At 46.5% G+C, this 27,963-nt stretch overlaps 1 protein-coding gene across 2 annotated transcripts in view; it reads right to left on the reverse strand.

Moving 5' to 3' along the window:
- Positions 1-27,963, reverse strand: part of LOC139416094 (adhesion G protein-coupled receptor L3-like) — a 356,247-nt gene that overhangs the window by 62,544 nt on the left and 265,740 nt on the right. For both annotated transcript variants that reach the window (XM_071164365.1, XM_071164366.1), the window contains 3 exons: positions 21,213-21,398; positions 16,881-16,919; positions 7,814-7,997 (listed from right to left, as the gene is read on the reverse strand). In XM_071164365.1, the coding sequence (XP_071020466.1) occupies positions 7,814-7,997; positions 16,881-16,919; positions 21,213-21,398 (409 nt within the window). The remainder of the gene's footprint in view (positions 1-7,813; positions 7,998-16,880; positions 16,920-21,212; positions 21,399-27,963) is intronic.

The following is a 27,963-nucleotide window of genomic DNA, read 5'->3' on the forward strand; positions in this document are numbered from 1 at the left end:
CGTTTAGTGAGGTGTACATACTACCAGTAACCAGAGCATGAAAACAGGAAACATCTCCTGGATTTTGTATTGCTTGTGAGTACCTTAAAATGTATATTTTTCACACAAAGGAGTGGCGTAGAAAGTAATACATTCAGTGCCTTCAGAAGCTATTCATACCCCTTATTCCACACATTTTGTTGTGTTGTACCCTGAAATCAAAATTGATTAAATATACTTTTGTTCTCACCCATCTACACACAATACCCCATAATGACAAAGTGAAAGCATGTTTTTTAGACATTTTTGGAAATGTATTTGAAATGAAATACAGGAATCTCATTTACATACGCAGCAGTGAGTCGTTGTGGGTAAGTCTAAGAGCTTTGCAAATCTGGATTGTACACTATTTGCACATTATCATTTTTTTTTTAAATTCTTCAAGCTCTGTCAAGTTGGTTGTTGATCATTGCTAGACAGCCATTTTCAAGTCTTGCCATAGATTTAAGTCAAAGTTGTAACTAGGCCACTCAGGAACATTCAATGTTGTCTTGGTAAGCAACTCCAGTGTATATTTGGCCTTGTGTTTTAGGTTGTTATCCTGCTGAAAGTTGAATTTGTCTCCCAGTGTCTTTTGGAAAGCAGACAAACAGGTTTCCCTTTAGGATTTTCCTGTGCTTAGCTCCCTTCTGTTTATTTTTATCCCAAAAAAAACTCCCTATACCTTGCCCATAACAAGCATACCCATAACATGATGCAGACACCACCATGATTGGAAATATGAACAGTCATCCTCAGTGATGTGTTGTTGGATTTGCCCCAAACGTAATGTTGTATTCAGGACAATAAGTTCATGTTGTAGCCACATTCCTGCAGTTTTACATAAATGGCTTATTGCAAACAGGATGCATGTTTTGGAATATGTTTTATTATGTACAGGCTTCCTTATCACTTTGTCAATTAGATTACTATTGTTGAGTAACTGCAATGTTGTTGATCCATCCTCATAAAAATGTCTAAAAACATAATTCCACTTTTGACATTATGGGTTATTGTGTGCAGGCCAGTGACACAAAATCTCAATTTAATCTATACTAAAATATAAATGTAACATGCAACAATTTCAAAGACTTTACTGAGTTACAGTTCATATAATGAAATCAGGCAATTGAAATGCATTCCTTGGGCCCTAATCTATGGATTTCACTTGACTGGGAATACAGATATGCATCTGTTGGTTACAGATATCTTTTAAAAAAAAGTGAGGGCGTGGATCAGAAAACCAGTCAGTATCTGGTGTGGCCACCATTTGCCTCATGCAGCGCGACACATCTCCTTTGCAGAGTTGATCAGGCTGTTGATTGTGGCCTGTGGAATGTTGTCCCACTCCTCTTCATTGGCTGTACGAAGTTGCTGGATATTGGCGGGAACTGGAACATGCTGTTGTACACTTCAATCCAGAGCATCCCAAACATGCTCAATGGGTAACATTGTCTAGTGAGTATGCAGGCCATGGAAGAACTGGGACATTTACAGCTTCCAGGAATTGTGTACAGATCATTTTGACATGAGGCTGTGCATTATCACGATATCTCTGTGCATTCAAATTGCCAACGATAAAGTGCAATTGTGTTTGTTGTCCTTGGTTTATGCCTGCCAATACCATAACCCCACTGCCACCATGGGGCATTCTGTTCATAACGTTGACATCAGCAAACCGCTCGCTCACTCAACTTGTGAGGCCATTTGAACGTACTGCCAAATTCTTTAAATGACGGAGGCTGCTTTTTGTAGAAAATTAACATTCAATTCTGGTGGACATTCCTACAGTCAAGCATGCCAATTGCACTCTCCTGTTAAAATTTGAGGCATTGTGTTGTGTGACAAAACTGCACCTTTTAGAGTGGCCTTTTATTGTCCCCAGCACAAGGTGCACCTGTGTAATGAGCATGCTATTTAATCAGCTTCTTGATATGCCACACCTGTCAGGTGTATGGATTATCTTGGCAAGAAGAAATGCTCACTAACAGGGATGTAAACAAATTTGTGCACAACATTTGAGAGAAATAAGCTTTTTGTGCATATGGAACATTTTTGGGATCTTTTATTTCAGCTCATGAAACATGGCACCAACACTTCACATGTTGCGTTTATATTTTTGTTCATTTCTATTTTAAATTGAGGCTGTAACACAACAAAGTATGGAAAAAGTCAAGGGGTGTGAATACCTTATGAAGGCACTATACATTCTGCATTAATTGCCTTTGAAAGAGCAAAGATCAAAGCAGTGGACACACTGCTATGTTGTGGGTCTCTCAATACTAATGTACTTGGAGGGGTGGTCACCTGGGACCGCGGGTAACAAACAAACCTTATTGGCTGGCAAACTAGGCAGAGCAAGGCCTAGTAAATATGTCACTGTGCATGATTAACCTGACTACCTCCATGAAGGATATAAAAACACATCTGCCGAGGGGGTGGGGAGGTAGTTTGCTGTGAGGGGATTGTTTTGTTTCCTTTCAAACGGGGCTAAGATCCCTTAATATCCTGATAAATTGAGTGCCAGAGACAATAAATTCCAATTTTTTTAATTCCCCAATGCTGGCTGCTTCTTTCGACTTGGCAGACCTATATTTTTTAGGTTGCCATGGTAGCAAGAGACTAAAAAAATCCCAAATCCCTTTAAGCTAAGGGAGATATATCATCTTTCCTTAATGCTCAATACACTGGCCGTTTCTTCAGCTCGCAAACATGTTTAATTTACTCGCCTCTGTCCCCTTCCCCCGTTCCTTACAACTGTTTTCAGCCACCGTTTTAAATGTGAACTGCTGATTTGTTTAGTCCACAATTCAACAACTGATGAAGCCAGTTGTTCAAAATGTTTGTGTCATCCAACAGATCTTCCTGTTTCATCTCCCAGGGGCACGGGGAAGAACATTTCTCACAAAAACACACAGCTAAGGGCTTATCGTGGGAGAAGAGTGTCAACATTCCACTTTCACTCAACTGCTATTAGTATATTTCAATCCCCAAAAGATCCTCAGGCCTTGACCAGGATGCATAGAACCAGGGTTAACTCAAGTTAAGGAATTCGTACAGATATAAATAGGGTAATTTAAGATAATTAGGTACATTTACAGGTGACCACAAATGGAGGTCAACTACTCCCAACTGGGATAAACTTGCCCCCTAAGAGTCTGGGAATGTTTAGTGGTTGACATTTGATCTCTTTTGGAATTCTCAAGAGCCCATTGGCAGTTATTAGAGCACCCAGGATCAATAGCAAGAAGTAACCTGAACTATTGTTTCGTCCCAAATGGTATCCCATTCCGAATTTTGTGCACTTCTTTTGAACAGGGCCCATAGGGTTCTAGTCATAACTAGTGAACTATATCGGGAATAGGGTACAGTTTGGTACGCAAACTAATGAGCAGAACCAGAGATGAGACACTTGATATAGCTATACTTAATTGAAAGACAACTTAATCAAATATTCTGGAGAACAACACAATTAAATCAAGTATTTTTTTAAACCAACACTAGAACCACTTAATTTATTACTGACATTTTTTTAAGACATGACCCCATTCATCCTTGACTTTTCCTAAAAAAGTCTATATAACACACTATCAATATTAGAATCGTATTATCACAAACAGATCTGGAGATATAACCAGTTTAAGGAGGGCATGTCATTTTTTTGAATGGTTTTCCCCGTTTGCCTCCTTGGCCAGACCTGTTTTTTTTTTGCAAGTAACTTGTTCGCCAATGCCAGTGAAGTACAGAAATAGTCCATGGAGACATTGCTCGTCTTGCCAACGTAAGGTTCCACAAGCCTCACCACCACATTCTGCAACACTCGAGCCTGCATGAACAAAGTCAGACTGGAGCTCCCTCCCTCTGTGCAAAATAAGACACCTGAACAGCAGTACTGTACTCCACAACAGTGCTGAAGAATGACAAGAGGAAGGGGACCCAGTGAAGAGCGAACCGGAGAATAAGAGAATATTACGCACTACAACCAAACAAAGGTATGTCAAAGTGTGTCAAGCAAGTGAAAGCTATGGAAATTGTGTCAACTGTTAGGACAAGGGTGGCAGCTAACTGAAATCCACCTGATACCATTGTGTGAAGAAGCACATAAAGCCGGAGCTGACAATAACTGACTTTTTAAAAAACTTCTGTCATATCGACACCTAGTGCTCTATTTTAAGAAAACTAATGCAAAGGTAAATCTAAGCGCAGGCCGTAGCTCTACTGTTCCAGGGACGGGTCTGAAATATTTGAGCAATTTTCACTATTACAATTATCGGAGAACTTGCTGGCAGTTGGCACCAAAGGGCTGGGTTTGATGAATAAACATGTTGTGGGTGTGTCGAGGCCCCTCACTGGCCAATCAGAACATTCTCCATGGCTAAATATGTGGTTGCTTCAACTTGTGTATTTACGTTCTTTCATGTGCAGTACTGCCTTGGAATCAACTCCAATTCCAATGTTAGTTCGTTACAGTTCCAAATACCTTCACTTGAAACCATTTGCAGTCTACAAATAATTGCATGGCTTCAATAGCATTCAAAATGATATAGGGGCTAGGCCTACTGTAAATTGCAGTATGGCTGAGCATGGACAGGCCAAAAATTGTCAATAAACAAGATTAAATAAATGATGCATAAGGCCTAAAAAGAGAAGAAATAAGCACAATGAACTTGTTTTAAATAGGCTGTGTCACACTATGACACCATTTCTCCCTGTGGGCAGTTACTATTGAAACAACGCAGACTATGGAGGGTTTAACGCACATCCAAACGTTTCACAGTGGCTGGACAAATATCCAATAGAAATAGAAAGAGAGAACGTCCACTCACTGTTATACTGCTCCCAAATAGGCTTGTGTTCAATGAACATACACGGAAGCATCTTACAGGTGGCAGTCACAGATCTCCAGAAGTTGCACTGCAAGCGCGTTGTCGCCATAAAACCAGGAAGGCTGTATCATTCTAATAAGTTTGGTTGTAATAAAATGTAACGAAAAACAAGCAATCAGTAAAAAAATAAAAATAATAATAATAATAATGCCAAATGTAATGATATCATAAAAAATACAAAAAAGACATGCACTGCTGTTGAACCAGCCTTTGTTATAGTAGGCCAAAGGGAGGGATTGGGTTTTTAACATATGAAACGGAAAGCAAGCAAGTTTTTTTTTTTTACAGGTAAACACGAGGTTCGCTGGTATTCAGGAGGTTCTCATCTCTTCATTTCATGATGGGCACTTAGCCTACATCATGGAGGCTTTACGCACGTCCAGAACAGGGCCTGCGTGGCTAAAATAATGTGGGCCCGCCGACAATGCATAGATACAAAGCTCCCTGTTTTACTCCTCTCAAACTTGATCTTTTAATGAAGCTTTGGCGATTAAGATGTATTTCCAAACTGTCTCAGGAGCAAAACCCTTTATCGTCAGTCTTGACTACTTCGCAATTGTATTGGGCAGATTTTTAAAAAAGAAAGGGGAAAAAAAACTTAATTGAGAGGAGGGGATGATATGCTTGGTTTTAAATAAAATACAACAAAACATTTGTTCTTATGTTTCTAAATACAAAGTATACAGGCACCAAAAGCACATTAGGTTACTCTTGTTCCATGCCCACGGCATTTCGCTACACTCGCATCTGCTAACCATGTGTATGTGACAAATACAATTTGATTTGACTTGATTTGAAATGGACAGTGCGCATTTCTGCTGTCAAAATTCATGCCATAACCCACTGCGTTACAGCTAAAACCATGTTTTGGTTGGTCTAAATTTCAGTGCTGCCTGAAATTACCACTTTGGATCATGTATTTAAGGACACACACACACAGACACAAATATTTAAACCCTGCCCATCTGAGCACTAGCGAGTTGATATAAGACAGGTAGTTTGTTGAACCTTTGTCAAACGTGGCGTTATGGGCTGGAAAATGTCAAACTAAAGTGTTTGACACTAGTGCTGCCTTAACGCCAGCTGGAAATGGAGCCCTTACATTCATTATAATGCAATTATTGCTTTTTTTGCAGAGTTTCACTACTTATCAAGGCCACTTGGCACTAATAATGATGTTTAGGCTACTGAAGCTACTGATGTATTCATAATTTGACTCGCGTCTTGACCGTGCATCTTGGTGGTCGGGGTAGGGTGTTGTTTATTTTGACGTTATCAAAATAAACTGTTATTGTGTTCCAACACATACGCTTTCTGTTTCAGAGTTAAAATTGATGCATCATGCCATTTGGTCCTCTAAATAGCTATACAACAGCAATATAGAGTATTTAAATAGTACTACATCAATATCCATCTTGCCTCCGTTAGGCGTATGGAACAACCAGTGGATAAGTCGTTCTACAGTATTTCCTATTATCACATTCAAGGTTCTAAATGAACTTGAATACAGTCACTTAGAATTGGCCCCCTCATTAAACTAAGCTCAAACAATGACCACTAAGACTGTGGCTGCATCTCCAATGGCATTCCTTGTGTAGTGCACTACTTTTGAAGAGGGCTCATAGGGCTCTGGTCAAAAGAAGTGCACTATATCGGGAATAGCAAAGCCCTCTCGCTTACCCTCTGTTTACCAAGACGCAGCACGATCATACAGGAATTTAGTTTGTCCCAACTGGTTCCCCTTGGACGACCAGATAATCACATTAGGATTGCTAATGCTAATATTAATGGCAATTGGAGGCGAGGCTGAAAATGTAGTAATCTGTTTAACCAGATGTGATTAGACAACAGCCACTGTTCTTTGAGACGAGACAATTTTCCTGCTGGCTTTGCCTTGAACAATTGTCTAATCTTTTTTTTTAAATAATCAAAAATCTCTTTGCATATCTTGTAACATTATAATATAATACATGACATTAAGCAGATACTTTTGTCAAAAGTGCGTGCATAAATACATTTTGGTATGGGTGGCCCCAGCGGGAATCAAACCTACAATCACGGCGTTGCAAGGGCCACGCTCTATCTTGCTTTGCGAAATACGCTTTGCTATTCCCGATTAATTCAAAGACTCAATAATGGACACTCTGACAGTTGTGGCTGCTTCGCGTGATGTATTGTTGTCTCTACCTTCTTGCCCTTTGTGCTGTTGTCTGTGCTCAATAATGTTTGTACCATGTTTTGTGCTGCTACCATGTTGTGTTACTACCATGCTGTTGTCATGTGGTGTTGCTACCATGCTGTGTTGTCATGTGTTTCTGCCATGCTATGTTGTTGTCTTAGGTCTCTCTTTATGTAGTGTTGTCTCTCTTGTCGTGATGTGTGTTTTGCCTTATATTTGTGTTTTTACTCCCAGCCCCCGTCCCCACAGAGGACCTTTTGCCTTCTGGTAGGCCGTCACTGTAAATAAGAATGACTTCTTCAAATGACTCGTATTTTTGTTGTGCTGAAAATAAGTAAACCAAGCCATATGGGACCAATGTTATATATTCCAGAAGTATATATTCCAGAAGTATACACTCCAGAAGTATATTAGGTATCAAGAGATGAGACAACATCACACTGTCCTACGATGTCTATGAAAAGGTTTGCAAAACATTCAGTATTTCTTACACATCCTAGTAATCATGTTTTGGCAGGTTGACAGATCATCTCGTCTTCACCAGTGTACATATAAGTGCTTGAAGATTTCTCTTTTTACCACACCAATCAGTTATATCGCTGTGTGTATGTATGTGTGTGTGTGTGTGTGTGTGTGTGTGTGTGTGTGTGTGTGTGTGTGTGTGTGTGAAGATCTAATTTCATGTTGGTGTCGTGCTAGTGGCTGTGTAAAGCTTTACGTCTGTACTCACGGATGTTGTTTGTGTTCTCCTGCACGATGTCCGTCTTGAGCAGGTTGTCGGCCAGGATGAAGGCCCCCTGCTCCACCGTATCCAGCAGCATGGTGGCTGCTCTCAGCTGCTCCCCGGTGCTCAGGTCCCTCCACGCCGACTGGGCCTGGGGCTGAAGCAGGTTGTTCACGGTCTCCACCATGGCCTGCACCAGACAACATGGAGAGTTAGCGACATGAAGATAGTGGAGGGGACTAAGCAACCAGAGCATCAGTATGGAGGTAGCAAGGCAAGGGATCAGTGTGGGTTATGGAAGCACTTCAGACTGTACTATCACCAGTGATATTAACAATGGGCCATTTAAAAAAAAAGTGGTAGTTAACAGGTTATTAGGGATGTCAATTCAGTTATGCCAGGACTTTTCAGAGGAAGAAATATTACGGAAGGTTAGTCACAGATGTTTGCAGGATCTTGGGAGATGTTAGATATTACCAGAGATTTTCGAGAAAGTCATCTCAAATAGGGCATAGCAACATTGCGCTAAGGTGAATATGTGTAGACAAACAGGCAATGGTAAATCTTATGTTTCCAAGAGAAACAATGACATTATCTAAATAATTGAACAGGTGAAAGGCTGATGCATTTCCATGAATGTCCCATGAATGTATTCAGCCCCAATAATCCCCATATTGCTCCATGCTACAGTATCACATGCATACAATTACAATGAAACAGAATACTTTGAAATATTCCTAATATATTATTCAGTACAGGCAGCCAATAGCGTACAGGTTGTTTTGTTTTCGGCTCCTCAGGACGACCACTCTCTGAGGAACACTATTGTCTATTAATATTGTTTAACCTCAATTATGTTTTCCCTAATCCCACAATAAATTAACAGTCAGAAACCAATAAGCCAGGGAGAAAGAAAAGAGAGCATTCTCCGGAGAAGACGAACAATTTAGAGCAATTAAAGATGTAGAAATGCCGATGGCAAGACATTTGAATAGAATATTAATTGGTCAAGCTGAACCATTCTATCCCTCTGATGCAACAGAAGAAAATGCATAATCATAACTGAAAATAAAACGCTTATCCATGAATGCACAGCATTCACAGTTGCTCTTTCATCTCAAAACATAATAATCCAACATTGACAAGGACTATTGAACAGTGGTTTTCAAAAAAGCACCGAAAAGAGTGGGAACAAAATACGAATTTTAAAGAAATCATCACAGCCTCTTCTGATATCCCACAACTTCAAAGGCCAATTTACTCGTCCTCGTTTGCAAAGATGGAAGCCGCGCTTGATCGTAAATGCACGAGAGTCTGAGGGAGAAACATTAAGCCCTTTAAGAGGAGGGAGAACAATCTCCTCCAACGCCGCATATGGCAATACCTTGGTGTGATCCCCGCGGCCACAGCAGGTTCCGTTTTTGATCAATGGACTATGAAAGAGAATAGGAGTTTTTGAAGATGATATCATAGCACCTGGGGGACGAAACCTCAGGCAATGCAATTCGATAACAGCACATGGGAGCTGCCCTGCAGAATTCAACTGATTACAATGAAGTAATTCTATAAACATTATAGACATTACAATCCACACACACAAGAGTTATCAGCCTCAAACTGTCTCAGTTTTGGACTGAATGGCAGCTAGACTAGAGTATCTCTGGTAGAAGAAGAGTGGTGATCGTATTCAACTCCGTAGCGGGCTGCGATGAAGGGAATATCAAATAGCAGCATCTGGCTTTTCCACACTCCTCAGCGCACAGATGCTGTCATTTTTTAAAAGGCTTTTTTTAAAGGCAGGCAGGCACCCAACTTTGATGTAATTATTCATTATCTCCAGCCAATCGCACCTTTTGACATCAACGGAGACGGCGAGGTTGATTCGCTCTCAATTAAGGAGCTCTTTCTCTGCGGCACTGACATATTTTCCCCTTCGCCAGGTCTGGTTTAAATATTGAAAGAATGAATCATCAGTGGCTGTGTGTTAGATGGGTGGATGTGCAGAATTCAGTGTTGGACCATCCACAAAATGTCGCTTGGACAGTTTCAGGTACAGTACATACAGTCGACGAAAGTCAAGTGATGAATGAAAATCACGTAGAAGAAAGACCGTAGAACGCTTGGAGTATAGGGACATATTTCTAGGATGTTATGAAGTCTATCTAGTATGCACTTTGTCCTTCCAGAGATTACATGCTGGATCCATCAACAACATGATACACTCATCATTTTGTGTTAAGCCACTGAATTAGTTGCAGTCTTTGGGAATGGCACATAATAGGGTAGCATTTGCAAGTCAATGCGACATAGTCGTGTTTTGGATAGGGATACTCAGAAATGATAGGGCAATGATTGGAGTGCGGATTCAAGTATAAAGCCCCTAATTTTGAATCAGGAAGTCACATTTTGACAGGGCTTAGCTGCTTAATATGGGGTTATGATGCTTATCTGTGGACATAATAGAGAATCAATCAATTACGAATATAAATCTGGATTACTTGGACGGGTATCGCGAGTCATAATTATTCAACGTCAACAGTGTATAACACTTCATGAAGAGTGTTTCAAGTAAGTTTAATGATGTTGGGGAATAAATATATACAGGGCCTTCAGAAAGTATTCATAACCCTTGACTTATGTTGCATTTTGTTGTGTTACACCCTGAATTCAAAATGGATGAGATATTATTTTTTTACCGCCTCACCCATAAAGCCACAACAGCCCATAATGACAAAGTGATCACATGTTCTTAGAAATCTTGCAAATGTATTGAACATGACATACATAAACATCTCATTTACATATATTCACACCCCAGAGTCAGTACTTTGTAGAAGCACCTTTGATGGTGATTACAGCTGAGTCTTTTTGGGGTAAGTCTAAGAGCCTTGCACACAATATTTTCCCATTATTCTTAAAAAAATAAAAAATAAAGTTCATAAATCATGTTAACCACTATTATAGAACACGGAATGAATCCATGCAGCTTAATACGCAATTTCTTAAGCACATTTTAACTCCTGGATTAATTTAAGGGTTGAATACTAGACTGAAAATATTTAATCTTTTCATTTTTTATTAATTTCCAAAATGTTCTACAAACAAAATTCGGTGTCTAGATCAGTGACACAAAATATACATTTAATACCTATTTATTACAAGCTGTAACACAACAAAATGTGGGAAAAGTAAAGGGGTCTGAATACTTTCTGAAGGCACTAAGTTGGAGCAATTACGTTTAGCAGTGAGTTTACCCGTCCAGCCGGGAGCCTTCAGAGACAAATGAGATCGACGGTATATCCCTGGGGATGACACACACAAACTCCTCTAATTCCCAAAGGGGAGAGTGGAGGGGAGTGAAGGAGAGGAGAGAGAGGGATACGCACCCAAGCAGCACAACACACTCAGTGTAGTGGGGTAGAGGAGTGTTGATGCCTTACTGCAGCCAGGCTGCTTCTCCATCTGTCAAAAGCACTGGTTCGGCTCACAGAGCTCCAAACTTTCAACCACTGTTAGGTTTCTGCCCCCCCCCCCCCCCCAGTTTCCTCTGCTATCTTGAAAGATCCAAGCCACCCAGGGAAACCAACACTTTCTGGTTCTTGGCTGGTCTGGAAAGGCTAATCATCAACTTGCTAGCCTCCGCCACCAAATGCTATGGTTGTGACAAGCTGTTGACTGGGCTAGAAAAAGCCCCCATTCCAATACTTGTGAATTACATCCTTCCTTAATCCCCCTCTCCCTTCCTTAAGTAGTTACTGATCTAATTCTACTAGGTTAAAGCACAGGTTCCAATACATAGCTTTCACCAATCCAGATCAATATCAGACCAGTGATAATTCCAAATAAGGGATGAAGGAATGATGCAATCTAGATTTGAACAGGGCCAATGTATCGTGCTGCGGCCATTTATACCAATGAAGGGGGAAGGAAGGGGTGGGTATTAGTATGGGACCTGGAACTGGTCCAAGTCAGCCCGTGTGGTGTGTGTGCTGATTGATGAAATGAACTCGAGGTCGGGGAAATTGATTCTGGCTGAGCTCAAACTCCCGTCACCGGCTTAGCAGAATGGAAGAAGGATGGAGCGCGAGTCAGACTAGTGGCCCTCACTTTCTCACTTTCCACTTCCTTATTCCACACGCTTTTCCTCTCACCCCCTATCTTGTTGACTTTTTTCTGCAACATGTTCAGTTGTGATATAGGAGAGGTTGCCGTCTTTCTGAGTTCTGTCTTTAATTTGGTCCTTCTCTATATGTACCCCTCTTTCTCGACCCTCTACAATATAGTATGGTAATAACATAACATACAATGCATGAACATCTCATTCCAAAATAAGGGGCATTAATAGGGAGTTGGTCCCCCCTTTGCTGCTATAACGGGCTCCACTCTTCTGGGAAGGCTTTCCACTAGATGTTGAAACATTGCCGCAGGGACAAGCTTCCAATCAGCCACAAGAGCATTAGTGAGGTCAGGCATGGATGCTGGGCGATTAGGCGTGGCTCGCAGTCGGCGCTCCAATTCATCCCAAAGGTGTTTGATGGGGTTGAGGTCAGGGCTCTATGCAGGCCAGTCAAGTTGTCCCACACCAATCCCAACAAACCATTTCTGTATGGACCTCGCTTTGTGCATTGGGGCATTGTCATGCTGAAACAGGAAAGGGCTTTCCCCAAACTGATGCCACAAAGTTGGAAGCACAGAATCGTCTAGAATGTCATTGTATGCTGTAGCATTAAGACTGCCCTTCACTGGAACTAAGGGGCACAAACCATGATAAACAGCCCCAGACAATTATTACTCCTCCACCAAACTTTACAGTTGGCACTATGTATTGGGGCAGGTAGCGTTCTCCTGGCATCCACTAAACCCAGATTCGTCCGTCTGACTGCCAGATGGTGAAGCGTCATTCAGCTACCACTGAGCCGTTGTTGCTCCTAGACATTTCCACTTCACAATAACAGCACTTACAGTTGACCGGGGCAGCTCTAGCAAGGCAGAAATTTGACGAACTGACTTGTTGGAAAGGTGGCATCATATGATGGTGCCACGTTGAAAGTCACTACTACTATATCCGCAATCGACAGTTATACTAGTGAATGTGTGGGGCTTTCAAACACACATAACATGAGATAACAGTTAAGATCACAATACAAAGACTAACAGGAAAACACACACTCAAGAAAGGTCATCCAAAGGTGAGTGTCAATATGAACATTGTCTCCCTTGTCAAATAATGTGCAAACAGCACCTCGTCACAAAGTCAACTACGACTTCAAGTCAAGCCTATTCACCCTGCAAATTAACTGAACACAGCAGGAAGACACTTCATGAGCAGTCCAAGGGTCTATAGGTAAATTAACTAAGAATTTACGACTCTGAGACAGAGGTACTTTTACGCTGAATGGCCATGATCTCATCGTATCCCTGTCGGACTCTGACCGTGAACAGACACGGCTCATATAACATAGCGAGGGTCGAGTCGGCAGACAGTAAACTGCAGGACAGAATGGCGGTTGGGGGGTTGGGTAGAGGGGAAACTGTCTTTATGACTATGTGGTCATTCTAACATCATCTTTTAACAAATTGTCCGGCAATAAAAATCGTAGAATCTCATGGACAAGGCAACGCTTCACTTCCGGCCTTTCTAAGGTCGTCTTCTGCAGTGACACGTTCACTAGATTACCCCCCATATACGAGAAATAAGGGGAGAAGGGGTTACGTTGAACAAGGGGTCAGTACCCAATATCCAAACAATATTCCCGGGATTTCTTGGTCTATGATCTTCACTCACGCACGCAAGATACAACTGTCCTCTTTAACGGCGTAGGAAAGTTCTACCATGTGATAAATCCCTTCGCTCCACATACACTTAGCAGAAATTCGTCTCCCTTTGGAAATGTTATGTGTCGGCGGCCATTTTAAAGAGAAGGCGTTTGACCTTAGTTTGAAGCAAAGGGGATGTCATCACAGTAACAACCACAGTGTTTAAGCCACTAAACCAGAGAGTATTTACTACACCAAAGAGGATAGAAAGCTGGGAGCCATTTTGATTGTTTGAAATAAAAGAGCAGAAGCCTTTTACGTATCTGATAGGGACATCATCCTTATCCTTATGGAGAAAACAGAGGCTGGGGGGGGGGGGTGGTAGGGGGGTTTGCACTGAATGTTTGTAGTAAATCAAGTTAACAAATCATTTTAAAAAGAGACCAAAGAGGACCTACTGACAATACCCATGATGCTCTACACTATATTGACGTAGTCTGCAAAGGCAATTGCTCACAAACTACTAAACGAGAGAGTCAATTAATATGACGCTTTCAAAGATACGTTTTGCTTAAATTGGGATCCAATATCCTCAACCCTTTCCAGTAAGACGTCTCCACAATGTGACATGTTGAATTACAGTATCCATAAATATTGGTCTACTACAGACACCCTTGAATCTCTTTCTAAGGTGCTATTCCGTAATGGTCCCGCATAGACCCGGCGGCATGCGAATGGTGCCGTCATCCGCTCCACATAAAACAAGATGGACTCCCTAAATCAAGATGGTGAACCGGGCTCGTCTCATCTCCATTAGAGAGCAAACACCAGCTCCGTTCTCCCAATCGCCCATTAGCGTGGGGGCTAACGAGCAGTTGGGGGTGCATACCTGATCACCAATCTCAATAACATCCGCGCCCTCCGACGTGCACTGGCAGTCAATTCACCCAAGCCCATCCTCGCACTGCTATAATCTGTTTGTTTGATTTTTTTAAAAGTTATTTCTCACCCTGAGAAGTCTGGTTGAGCATTTAACATAATGTCTTTACCTTATTGAAAACGATCATTGCGCATGGTGTGCTCAGCCTGGTTCCAAAACAGAGGGTGTGTGTGTGTGTGTGTGTGTCTATGCATGTGTACATCTCTGTCTGTGCAGGCAGGTGCTGCAGAGAGAGGCATCTACCTTGGTGTCTTTTGTATGCCTTCACTATACCCCTTATGATGACAACCAGGGCTTCTGGTTGGAGAAAACGCCCAATTTCCTCAATCAATGAAAATCCCTCAAAGCCATAGCGCCGCGCAATCAAAGTCTGTGTATACGGAAGACTGGTAGATGTTCCATTATTCCAGTTTGTCGAGCAAGATTCCTTCCCCTTTTGTTTAACACGGTCAGGAGCACGTTGACGCCATGTACACGGTTCAACAGTGTGCTCACACACACACACACACACACGTAGATACTAGTGTGCACATAAACATGTGTATACACACACACACACACTCACTCACAGTATCATCGATAAAGAATGCATTTCCTAGTCAGTGCATGTAAAACAATAAGCAAACGGCAGCTGATACAAATCCGTACACACACACACACCCACACACACTTATACATAGCCATACGCTGTGTCACACACACACACACACACCTACTTCATCCGGTGGAAAACGCACAATAAAACCGCCATTACATATTGAAGTGACTTCAGACACAACTCGGAGGATTTGAAACAACCAATGCATGTCGCCTAACAGATGTGACGCCACCGCAGATACGTAGAACATCTGGAAGCTATAGGAACCATCTGTGGGGGGGGAAGCGTGCGTGCATGCCAACTCATTCAGAAGCTCTTTTCAAGGCAGAGCCGATATTCATGTCATTTTACTGACAAGCCTGGATATCAACTCCACACTGGAGCTCAAGAAATAGTCCCTACAAATTGGGACACACATGCATAATGCATCAGGAAGAGCCCCCCCTATATGAGTCTTGCCTGTCAGGGAAGTTCTGGTGAAGGGTGGGTTTTGAGGTTTAAATGAGGTCACTTTCGGCTGTTGACCGTGGAAGTCGGTGGGGGATTTAAATGCCTGGATGTCCTATGGAAAATCTTAAGAGTCAACTTACTTGATGGTAGTGTTGAGCGACTGCATAGCCAGTGAGGGTTATTACAATGTACTAATCGTTTCACAGCTGTGAATATATGCTACCATTACATCATCATGTGATCGTTGGCACACATCTCTGGTGATGTCAGCAAGAATATTGCGGTAGACGACTACAGGATTAAAGAGGGTTCATTTTATATCCTCTGAGAGCCTTTTCAAAGTAAAGAAAAAACTAAAATGTGTTGAGTAGATGTCGTTGGTATCGCCAGCTTGACATTTCCTTCAAGCAAAAACATGATATCTTGTTTAACATGCATATCCAGAGCATAACCTATCCAACCATGACCAACCAATGTCCATGTGAAATCCATGAGCAACCAATGTTCATGTGAAATCCATGAGCAACCAATGTCCATGTGAAATCCATGAGCAACCAATGTTCATGTGAAATCCATGAGCAACCAATGTTCATGTGAAATCCATGAGCAACCAATGTCCATGTGAAATCCATGAGCAACCAATGTTCATGTGAAATCCATGAGCAACCAATGTCCATGTGAAATCCATGAGCAACCAATGTTCATGTGAAATCCATGAGCAACCAATGTCCATGTGAAATCCATGAGCAACCAATGTCCATGTGAAATCCATGAGCAACCAATGTCCATGTGAAATCCATGAGCAACCAATGTTCATGTGAAATCCATGAGCAATCAATGTTATTATCACATCATATGCATTACATATGTATATAGTTTCTTCCTTCAAAAGCCATCACAACACCAACACAGGGGTATGAAAACAGCATTAAGAGGCCAAGCATGCTGGGAAGGAGTGTTGAATTGGTTGCAGGGCTGGGGGTTGTCGTTAGAATTAGGGCATCAGGATGTGGGTAAGAAAGTGAGGACCCCAAAATTTGACCTGTGGATCAAAAACGTTAACTAGCAATAGTTGCATCCCGACCAAAACATAGCCTAACTAAGTGTTATAAATGGCTCCAATTTTTTTAAACACAATTTTATGAGGTCAAAGTTTACTTAGCAGACCCAACATTGAGCAACAAATGCCTCCACAGGCAGGAATATTCACTAGCACAAAGCATGACGTTAGGGTGCGACAACAAGTCACAATCATGCTTACACCAAAACAGAAACATTTCAATGGGTTGGGTAGGAGGATGCTGGGTGAAAGACAAGAGTCAAAATACCTGCACGTAAATCCTACATGAGCGCTCTCTTTTCTGCAGCTGCAAACCACCAAAACATGTTACAGTTAGCAAAAGGTAGACACATACAACTTCCATTAGCATGGTTTACAGTGTGGATGGAGAGAAAATAAATACATAATTTGATTTGTTTATATGGGTCCCCATTCGCTTTTTCAGAGGCAGCAGCTCTTCTTCCTGGGGTCCACAAAAAAACACGACAAGTAACAAAACACTGATGCACGAGGACAGTCACATTAAATGCACAACAATAAACAAACAAACACAACAAATAAATATAATAATACAAACAAAAACAAATAAGGTAATTTTGCTGTTTGCTTGAGTAATTGAAGACGGGAGTTGCCTTGCCTGGTTAAAGGTTAAATCAAATAAACTAAATAAACATAAAAAATGCGACCATGTCTCTGTATGATACTCTGCGTTGCCATGAATTTGTTTTGGAATTGGGGTCTGTGAAGAGACCCCTGGTGGCATGTCTTGTGGGGTATGTATGGGTGTCTGAAGAGACCCCTGGTGGCATGTCTTGTGGGGTATGTATGGGTGTCTGAAGAGACCCCTGGTGGCATGTCTTGTGGGGTATGTATGGGTGTCTGAAGAGACTCCTGGTGGTATGTCTTGTGGGGTATGTATGGGTCTCTGAAGAGACCCCTGGTGGTATGTCTTGTGGGGTATGTATGGGTGTCTGAAGTCCATGCCTGGTGGCATGTCTTGTGGGGTATGTATGGGTGTCTGAGCTGAATGTTATTTGATTACGGCGATAACCTGGAATTTTATTACAGTAATACCCCTCATAAAAACTAGAAGAGAAGCAGTTCATCTCACGTCAGCCCTCAACCAGGAAAGACTGCCATGTAGGTTGTGTAGGTTAGTTGTGTAGGTGCAGTTATGGCCGTGCTGCTCTGTATTGAGCCAGCTCCAGCTTTGCTAGGTCTCTCTTTGCTGCACTTGACCATATTACCGGACAGTAATCAAGATGGTCCAAGCCCGAACTAGTACAGTTGATTTGTGTAAAAAAAGAAAAAACGCTGAACAAAATGTCACCTCTCGACTTTGGCTAATTAAGACATTCTCGTTTTATATAAACTGTGTGAAAAAACGGCATGCACATTAATTATTCCCTCTCATAGAAAACATCACAAAGAATCAGTCTTAATTAGCACTGAAACGAGACACACGGTCCAAGTGGGGATTGGGGCTGAGACGTAGCTCCGCTTTCAAGTTGGAGTTTCAAGGTTACCACTTGTTCCTGCGAGTAGGTGGAGAGAAAGGAACTAAAGAGGAACTATTTAACCTGGAGACCTCGTCACTGCAGGAGTAGGGCTAAACCTGAAATGTGGCATACCTGGGACTGATGTTAGCGGGTCAATCCAGTAGGTTGAGATTTCAAAGTAGCACTGGAGAACTAACACCTGGCTAGGCTACATGTGTCCCCAATTGGAATTATACTTTCTGAAATAAAGGAAGTCTGCTAGTTGCCTGGAGTTGGAGAACACTAGATATAAACAGAGACCTATTCTGTTAGCCTAGCCTAGCGCGTAACACTGGGTTGGGAACAGAATACATAAACAGAGGCCTATTCTGTTAGCCTAGCGCGCAACACTGGGCTGGGAACAGAATACATAAACAGAGGCCTATTCTGTTAGCCTAGCGCGTAACACTGGGCTGGGAACAGAATACATAAACAGAGGCCTATTCTGTTAGCCTAGAGCGCAACACTGGGCTGGGAACAGAATACATAAACAGAGGCCTATTCTGTTAGCCTAGAGCGCAACACTGGGCTGGGAACAGAATACATAAACAGAGGCCTATTCTGTTAGCCTAGCGCGTAACACTGGGCTGGGAACAGAATACATAAACAGAGGCCTATTCTGTTAGCCTAGCGCGTAACACTGGGCTGGGAACAGAATACATAAACAGATGCCTATTCTGTTAGCCTAGCGCGTAACACTGGGCTGGGAACAGAATACATAAACAGAGGCCTATTCTGTTAGCCTAGCCTAGCGCGCAACACTGGGCTGGGAACAGAATACATAAACAGAGACCTAATTCTGTTAGCCTAATGCGCAACACTGGGCTGGGAACAGAATACATAAACAGAGGCCTATTCTGTTAGCCTAGCGCGCAACACTGGGCTGGGAACAGAATACATAAACAGAGACGTATTCTGTTAGCCTAGCGCGCAACACTGGGCTGGGAACAGAATACATAAACAGAGACCTAATTCTGTTAGCCTAATGCGCAACACTGGGCTGGGAACAGAATACATAAACAGAGGCCTATTCTGTTAGCCTAGCGCGTAACACTGGGCTGGGAACAGAATACATAAACAGAGGCCTATTCTGTTAGCCTAGCGCGCAACACTGGGCTGGGAATAGAATACATAAACAGATGCCTATTCTGTTAGCCTAGCGCGCAACACTGGGCTGGGAACAGAATACATAAACAGAGACGTTTTCTGTTAGCCTAGCCTAGCGCGTAACACTGGGCTGGGAATAGAATATATAAACAGAGACCTAATTCTGTTAGCATAGCCTAGCGCGTAGCTTTGAAGAAATGCTAATGCACTCCTGATTGTCTGCGGTGAGTGCCGTCTCTAGGACTCTAGCATTACAGTCAGCCCACTTTCCTGGAAGTGGTCCTGTTAGCGCCTTCAACATGGCCCTTCGGTCATGAAAGTGGTACGTATCATGGCGTTTACCAACTCAATCGGCTCTTTGTCTGCCGGCAGAGAGACTTTGTGCTTGCTATCAAAGGAATCTTTCATTGCGTTAGCTCTTAGCAGATTGTGTCAAAAATGATTGAGCTCCGAGGTAAACACACGCGCGCAAGACAGAGAAATGGGAGGGAGGGAGGGATGGAGCACAGCGCTAGGGGCTGCTACAGTAAGTCACCATGGATTAAAGGGGAAATGATGGAGGACAGAGCGGAGAGGACAACCTTGAATAGTACAGAGAGAGTGCTAGGGGAGAATTTAGCAGTTCCTTGATGTACTAGATAGTTAAGAGTATTTATCAGAGCTAAATGTAGCATTCCTTCCCCATTTGACCTGCACTGCTTTTACTAGTATCTTTTTAGGGGTATCGTCATAAAGAGAAGATGCAAGTCTAGGCTATTGTTTGTTTCGAAATATATTCACAGCGCATCGCCCTCAGTTTCAGGATAATGTGACGGCAACAAAACGAAAAGGTTACTCTCCTCTAAAGCGTTACTTGAATTTGACCTGTTCTTCATTTTTTATTTTCCAAAAGGTCTACCTCGTAAAAGCCGTCGATGAGGTGACCACAAGTGCAAGACGCCATGTTTTTCTCCTCGGCCCGTTGGCTATCATTATTGTCCTGCTCTCCAATGGAGGGAGCAACACTAAAACCTCAAAGGAGACATCTGGCTGCATGCGGCAATGAAATGAAGTCGGCGAAGAGAAGCTATTGGGAAACAGGTGTTCGTGTTCCACTACAAGTGAAGCTGCTCAAACAAATTAACGGCTGACATTTTGAATTTTACCGATGTTTGCTTTTCCGTTGGTTGCTTCGACAGACATAATGTATTATTTTTATCTCACCTTGCCCGAGTGGCCCTAGGTGTACCCAACTGTGAATTCGGGGAATAATTGTATTAGTTTGAGGCGACAAACAGCAATATCTAATACATTTCCTCTGTCTCGAAGGAAACAAGCGGCATGAGCACCATTTTAGACGTACAACCTAGTAATTTATTTTAATCTGCCTAGTTTGGAATAATCCTATCCATGCGTCTGCCGGTATAATTAGTGATTGCCACAACCGACTTTGGTGTTGTAAAGCAGTACAGCCTACGAGGCAAGGCTTCAAAATACCCCCCCCCCCCACCCCCATAGTTGGCTGGCTGGCTGTTGTTTCTTTTCCTTGAGCAGCAGCAGACTGCTACACGTGAGAAATAATGCAGGTTATCATTCGGTATGGGGCCGGAGCGCAGATCATTAAAACAATGCCTACTGTTCAGGTTTGCCTGGTGTGAAGGCCTTGTCAGGCTGGTGGGGAAATACAAGTTTCAGAGGAAGGAAACACATGCTAACTACAGGTTGAGAAAGTTGAGTGAAGTCAGTTCTTTCTTCGACCTATGAATACATTCTCGTGTATATCCTCCTTCCTTCATCTTGTGTCCTTGGTGACCACTGATCTGAGCAATGTGGATAACCAAGGCAGAAGGCTGGAAAGCCCACTGGTTATGTTGCTTTCACCCGTCAAGATCAGTAGTCACCTAGGGAAGAAGACGAGGAGACTAAATCAGTAATGAGTATTGGCACACAGCCATTGTTTTTCCCCAGACACATACCTTGTTGAGGCTGCGGGCTGCGCTATCTTTGCCTCCAGGGGTAAGGTTCCTAAGCTGCACGTCGAGTAGGTCCACAAGCTGACCCATGGCCTTGACTGTGTAGGTGATGTCCCCCGCCTGAAGGTTACTCTTGGTTTGCTCCGACAGCTCCCTGGCAATGATGGCTGCAGTCTCTCCGGCTTTGAGCTGGCAAAACCACAATATACACACAAATGAACCATGCATGGTTGCATACAGATACTCATTGACACGCACATAGCATGCAATTAACAACTGACCATCATGCTATGTGGCTATAGTAGAACCAGAAAAGGACATCGGCTGGTCAAACTTGAGCCCAGTGGGCTTGTCGAGATTGGGGGTTTTGTGCAGAATTATCAATATTTGGCAATGAACTTTTCCCTTAGTCCTCAAGGAGAAAAAATTGTCCAGTGTGTTAGTGTGTTATATGATTGGTTCATTGATATGAGTATTCAATATCCCATCCAATGTTACTGAATGACCAGTGTAAACTCTCTCTCATTCTACTTAAAGTAGCTAGAATCAAATCAATTCCAGTCGAACACTGTTACATCAGGAGAGAAGTCATCCGTCTCCCTTCATCCAAACACAAACTCAGCCTTGGACTAATCCTTTTCAGCATACACATTTCAACCGTGACAAATGGCATTATACAAACTGTTAGAAAATAATGTTGTTTAGCATGCGCAGATTTTCTGATTAAACCACCAGCGCCTGGAATTTTATAGGTGAATGCACACCGGAACAACAGAGTATCGACAGACTTCTCCCCTGAGAGTCTATCAGCAGCATGAACCTAACTGTCTGACGTGCTGTGCTTTGGCGAGGTCTTTTGGGGGGGGGACAGCAATGATCATTCCAGTCTATTTCCCTCCAGCGGTCTGAAGCCATGAAAAATGCCTTTTTCCTTTATGTTTTTATATAATTCCATTATCCTCAATAATTCCACCTCCAACTCTCTCTCTCGCCTCTCTCTCGCATCTCTCACGCATCTCTCACGCCTCTCCCACGCATCTCTCACGCCTCTCTCGCATCTCTCACGCCTCTCTCGCATCTCTCACGCCTCTCTCGCATCTCTCACGCCTCTCCCACGCATCTCTCACGCCTCTCTCGCATCTCTCACGCCTCTCCCACGCATCTCTCACGCATCTCTCACGCCTCTCCTGCATATCTCTCACGCATCTCTCACGCCTCTCCCGCATCTCTCACGCCTCTCTCGCATCTCTCACGCCTCTCCCACGCATCTCTCACGCATCTCTCACGCCTCTCCTGCATATCTCTCACGCATCTCTCACGCCTCTCCCGCATATCTCACGCCTCTCCCGCGCATCTCTCACGCATCTCTCACGCCTCTCCCACGCATCTCTCACGCCTCTCCCGCGCATATCACGCCTCTCCCGAGCATCTCTCACACATCTCTCACGCCTCTCCCGCATATCTCTCACGCATCTCTCACGCCTCTCCCGCGCATCTCTCACGCCTCTCCCGCGCATCTCTCCCGCCTCTCCCTGGCCTCATGCCTGTCTCGCTCTCACGCCTCTCTCTCTCTCGCGCACTCTCACGCCTCTCATGCCTCTCTCTCACGCCTCTCTCTCACGCCTCTCTCTCTCTCGCGCCTCTCTCTCACGCCTCTCTCTCTCTCGCGCCTCTCTCTCACGCCTCTCGCTCTCGCGCTCTCACGCCTCTCTCACGCCTCTCTCGTGCCTCTCTCGCGCATCTCTCACGCCTCTCCCGCGCATCTCTCACGTGTATCTCTCACGCCTCTCCCGCGCATCTCTCACGCGTATCTCTCACGCCTCTCCCTCGCCTCATGCCTGTCTCGCTCTCACGCCTCTCTCTCGCGCGCGCTCTCTCTCACACCTCTCATGCCTCTCTCTCACGCCTCTCTCTTTTGCGCTCTCACGCCTCTCTCTCTCTCGCACTCTCACGCCTCTCTCTCTCGCGCGCTCTCACGCCTCTCTCTCTCGCGCGCTCTCACGCCTCTCTCTCGCTCTCATGCCTCTCTCTCGCTCTCATGCCTCTCTCTCGCTCTCATGCCTCTCTCTCTCGCTCTCATGCCTCTCTCTCTCGCTCTCATGCCTCTCTCTCTCGCTCTCATGCCTCTCTCTCTCTCTCTCTCTCTCTCTCTCTTTTGCTCATGCCTCTCTCTCTCTCTCTCTCTTATGCCTCTCTCTCTTATGCCTCTCTTTCTCGCATGCCTCTCTCTCTCGCATGCCCCTCCCTCCCTCTGGCATGCTCCTCCCTCCCTCTCCCGGTCTTCTGCCCCTCCCTCCCTCCCTCTCTCATGCCCCTCCCTCCCTCTCTCATGCCCTTCTCTCCCCCCCGCATGCCCCTGTCTCCCTCTCGCATGCCCCTCCCTCCCTCCCGGTCATATGCCCCTCCCTCTCTCTCTCATGCCCCTCGCCTCATGCCTGTCTCGCTCTTACGCCTCTCTCTCGCGCGCGCTCTCTCTCACACCTCTCATGCCTCTCTCTCACGCCTCTCTCTTTTGCGCTCTCACGCCTCTCTCTCTCTCGCACTTTCACGCCTCTCTCTCTCGCGCGCTCTCACGCCTCTCTCTCGCGCGCGCTCTCTCTCACACCTCTCATGCCTCTCTCTCACGCCTCTCTCTTTTGCGCTCTCACGCCTCTCTCTCTCTCGCACTTTCACGCCTCTCTCTCTCGCGCGCTCTCACGCTCTCTCTCTCAAGCGCTCTCACGCCTCTCTCTCTCGCGCGCTCTCACGCCTCTCTCTCGCGCGCGCTCTCACGCCTCTCTCTCGCTCTCATGCCTCTCTCTCGCTCTCATGCCTCTCTCTCGCTCTCATGCCTCTCTCTCTCGCTCTCATGCCTCTCTCTCTCGCTCTCATGCCTCTCTCTCTCTCTCTCTCTCTCTCTCTCTCTCTTTTGCTCATGCCTCTCTCTCTCTCTCTCTCTTATGCCTCTCTCTCTCTTATGCCTCTCTTTCTCGCATGCCTCTCTCTCTCGCATGCCCCTCCCTCCCTCTGGCATGCTCCTCCCTCCCTCTCCCGGTCTTCTGCCCCTCCCTCCCTCCCTCTCTCATGCCCCTCCCTCCCTCTCTCATGCCCCTCCCTCCCTCTCTCATGCCCTTCTCTCCCCCCCGCATGCCCCTGTCTCCCTCTCGCATGCCCCTCCCTCCCTCCCGGTCATATGCCCCTCCCTCTCTCTCTCATGCCCCTCCCTCTCTTATGCCCCTCTCTCATGCCCCTCCCTCCCTCTCTTATGCCCCACCCTCCCTCTCTTATGTCCCTCTCTCATGCCCCTCCCTCCCTCTCTCTCTCTCTCTCTCATGCCCCTCTCTCCCACTCTCATGCCCCTCTCTCTCGTGCCTCACTCTCTATTTCTCTAGTGCCCCTCATGCCCCTCTCGCCCTCTCTCATGTCCCTCTCTCCCGCTCATGCCCCTCCCTCCCTCTCTCATGCCCCTCCCTCCCTCTCTCACGCCCCTCCCTCCCGCCCGCCCCTCCCTCTCTCATGCCCCTCCCTCCCGCCCCTCCCTCTCTCATGCCCCTCCCTCCCGCCCCTCCCCCCCTCTCTCATGACCCTCCCTCTCTCATGCCCCTCCATCCCTCCCTCTCCCTCTCTCATGACCCTCCTCCATCCCTCCTCTCTCGCTCATGCCTCTCTCTCTCTCTCGCTCATGCCCCTCCCTCCCTCTCTCATGCCCGCCCCTCTCTCATGCCCTTCCCTCCCTCTCTTATGCCCCTCCCTCCCTCTCTTATGCCCCTCCCTCCCCCTCTCATGCCCCTCCCTCCCCCTCTCATGCCCCTCCCTCTCTTATGTCCCTCTCTCATGCCCCTCCCTCCCTCTCTCTCTCTCTCTCTCTCTCATGCCCCTCTCTCCCACTCTCATGCCCCTCTCTCCCACTCTCATGCCCCTCTCTCTCGTGCCTCTCGCTCTCTATTTCTCTAGTGCCCCTCATGCCCCTCTCGCCCTCTCTCGTCCCTCTCTCCCGCTCATGCCCCTCCCTCCCTTATGCCCCTCTCTCCCTCTCTCATGCCCCTCTCTCCCTCTCTCATACCCCTCTCTCATGCCCATCTCCACCTCTCCCGCCCCTCCCTCCCTCTCTCTCTCTCTCTCTCGTCTCATGCCCCTGCCCCTCTCTCTCTCATGCCCCTCCCTCCCTCTCTCATACCCCTCTCTCATGCCCATCTCCACCTCTCCCAGTCTCATGCCCCTCCCTCTCTCTCTCATGCTCCTCCCTCCCTCTCTCATGCTCCTCCCTCCCTCTCTCATGCTCCTCTCTCATGCCTCTCTGTCCCTCTCTCATGCCGGTCTCATGCCCCTCCCTCCCTCCCTCTCTCATGCCGGTCTCATGCCCCTCCCTCCCTCCCTCCCTCTCTCATGCCCCTGCCTCCCTCCCTCTCTCTCTCATGCCCCTCCCTCCCTCCCTCTCTCTCTCATGCCCCTCCCTCCCTCTCTCATGCCCCTCCCTCCCTCCCTCCCTCTCTTATGCCCCTCCCTCCCTCCCTCTCTCTCTCTCTCTCATACCCCTCCCTCCCTCTCTCTCTCATACCCCTCCCCCCTCTCTCTCTCATGCCCCTCCCTCCCTCTCTCATGCCCCTCCCTCCCTCCCTCCCTCCCTCCCTCTCTCTCTCATGCCCCTCCCTCTCTCTCTCATCCCCCTCCCTCCCTCTCTCATGCCCCTCCCTCCCTCCCTCCCTCTCTCATGCCCCTCCCTCCCTCCCTCCCTCTCTCATGCCCCTCCATCCATCCCTCTCACTCTCTCTCATGACCATCCCTCTCTCATGCCCCTCCCTCCCTCTCTGTCTCATGCCCCTCCCTCATGCCCCTCCCTCCCTCTCTCTCTCATGCCCCTCCCTCCCTCATGCCCCTCCCTCCCTCCCTCTCTCTCTCATGCCCCTCCCTCCCTCATGCCCCTCCCTCCCTCTCTCTCTCATGCCCCTCCCGCCCCTCCCACCCTCCCTCTCTCTCATACCCCTCCCTCCCTCTCTCATGCCCCTCCCTCCCTCTCTCTCATGCCCCTCCATCCCTCTCTCATCCCCCTCCCTCCCTCCCTCCCGCCCTCCCTCTCTCATGCCCCTCACTCCCTCATTCCCCTCCCTCCCTCCCTCTCTAATTCCCCTCCCGCCCCTCCCTCCCTCCCTCTCTCTCATACCCCTCCCTCCCTCTCTCATGCCCCTCCCCCCCTCCCTCCCTCTCTCATGCAACTCCCTCCCTCCCTCTCTCATGCCCCTCCCTCCCTCTCTCTCATGCCCCTCCATCCCTCTCTCATCCCCCTCCCTCCCTCCCTCCCTCTCTCCCTCTCTCATGCCCCTCACTCCCTCATGCCCCTCCCTCCCTCTCTCTCTAATGCCCCTCCCGCCCCTCCCTCCCCCCCTCTCTCATGCCCCTCCCTCCCTCCCTCTCTCATGCCCCTCCCTCCCTCCCTCTCTCATGCCCCTCCCTCTCTCATGCCCCTCCCTCCCTCTCTCATGCCCCTCCATCTCTCCCTCTCTCATGACCCTCCCTCTCTCATGCCCCTCCTTCCCTCCCACCCTCTCTCATGCCCCTCCCTCCCTCTCTCATGCCCCTCCCTCCTTCCCAAGCCCCTCCCTCCCAAGCTCCTCCCTCCCTCTCTCATTCCCCTCCCTCCCTCCCTCCCTCCCTCCCTCTCTCTCTCATGCCCCTCCCTCCCTCTCTCTCATGCCCCTCCCTCCCTCTCTCTATTGCCCCTCCATCCCTCTCTCATCCCCCTCCCTCCCTCCCTCTCTCATGCCCCTCCCTTCCTCTCTCTCATACCCCTCCCTCCCTCTCTCATGCCCCTCCCTCCCTCCCAATCCCCCCCTCCCTCCCTCTCTCATGCCCTTCCCTCCCTCCCTCTCTCATGCGGGAACACAAAAATAACATCTAGATCTGAATGAATGAAATATTCTTATTAAATACTTTTTTCTTTACATAGTTGAATGTGCTGACAACAAAATGCTTCTCTGTCCCTCTCTCATGCCGGTCTCATGCCCCTCCCTCCCTCCCTCCCCCCCTCCCTCCCTCCCTCCCTCCCTCTCTCTCTCATGCCCCTCCCTCCCTCCCTCCCTCATGCCCCTCCCTCCCTCCCTCTCTCTCATGCCCCTCCCTCCCTCTCTCTCATGCCCCTCCATCCCTCTCTCATCCCCCTCCCTCCCTCCCTCTCTCATGCCCCTCCCTCCCTCTCTCTCATACCCCTCCCTCCCTCTCTCATGCCCCTCCCTCCCTCCCAAGCCCCCCCTCCCTCCCTCTCTCATGCCCCTCCCTCCCTCCCTCTCTCATGCGGGAACACAAAAAAAACATCTAGATCTGAATGAATGAAATATTCTTATTAAATACTTTTTTCTTTACATAGTTGAATGTGCTGACAACAAAATGCCTCTCTGTCCCTCTCTCATGCCGGTCTCATGCCCCTCCCTCCCTCCCTCTCTCTCTCATGCCCCTCCCTCCCTCTCTCATGCCCCTCCCTCCCTCTCTCTCATACCCCTCCCTCCGTCTCTCATACCCCTCCCTCTCTCTCTCATACCCCTCCCTCTCATGCCCCCCCTCCCTCCCTCCCTCCCTCCCAAGCTCCTCCCTCCCTCTCTTATGCCCCTCCCTCCCTCCCTCTCAAGCTCCTCCCTCCCTCTCTCATGCCCCTCCCTCCCTCCCTCCCTCCCTCCCTCTCTCTCTCTCTCATGCCCCTCCCTCCCTGTCTCTCATGCCCCTCCCTCTCTCTCTCATCCCCCTCCCTCCGTCTCTCATGCCCCTCCCTCCCTCCCAAGCCCCT

Source organism: Oncorhynchus clarkii, chromosome 9 (assembly GCF_045791955.1).
Source record: "Oncorhynchus clarkii lewisi isolate Uvic-CL-2024 chromosome 9, UVic_Ocla_1.0, whole genome shotgun sequence".
Taxonomy (NCBI): domain Eukaryota; kingdom Metazoa; phylum Chordata; class Actinopteri; order Salmoniformes; family Salmonidae; genus Oncorhynchus; species Oncorhynchus clarkii.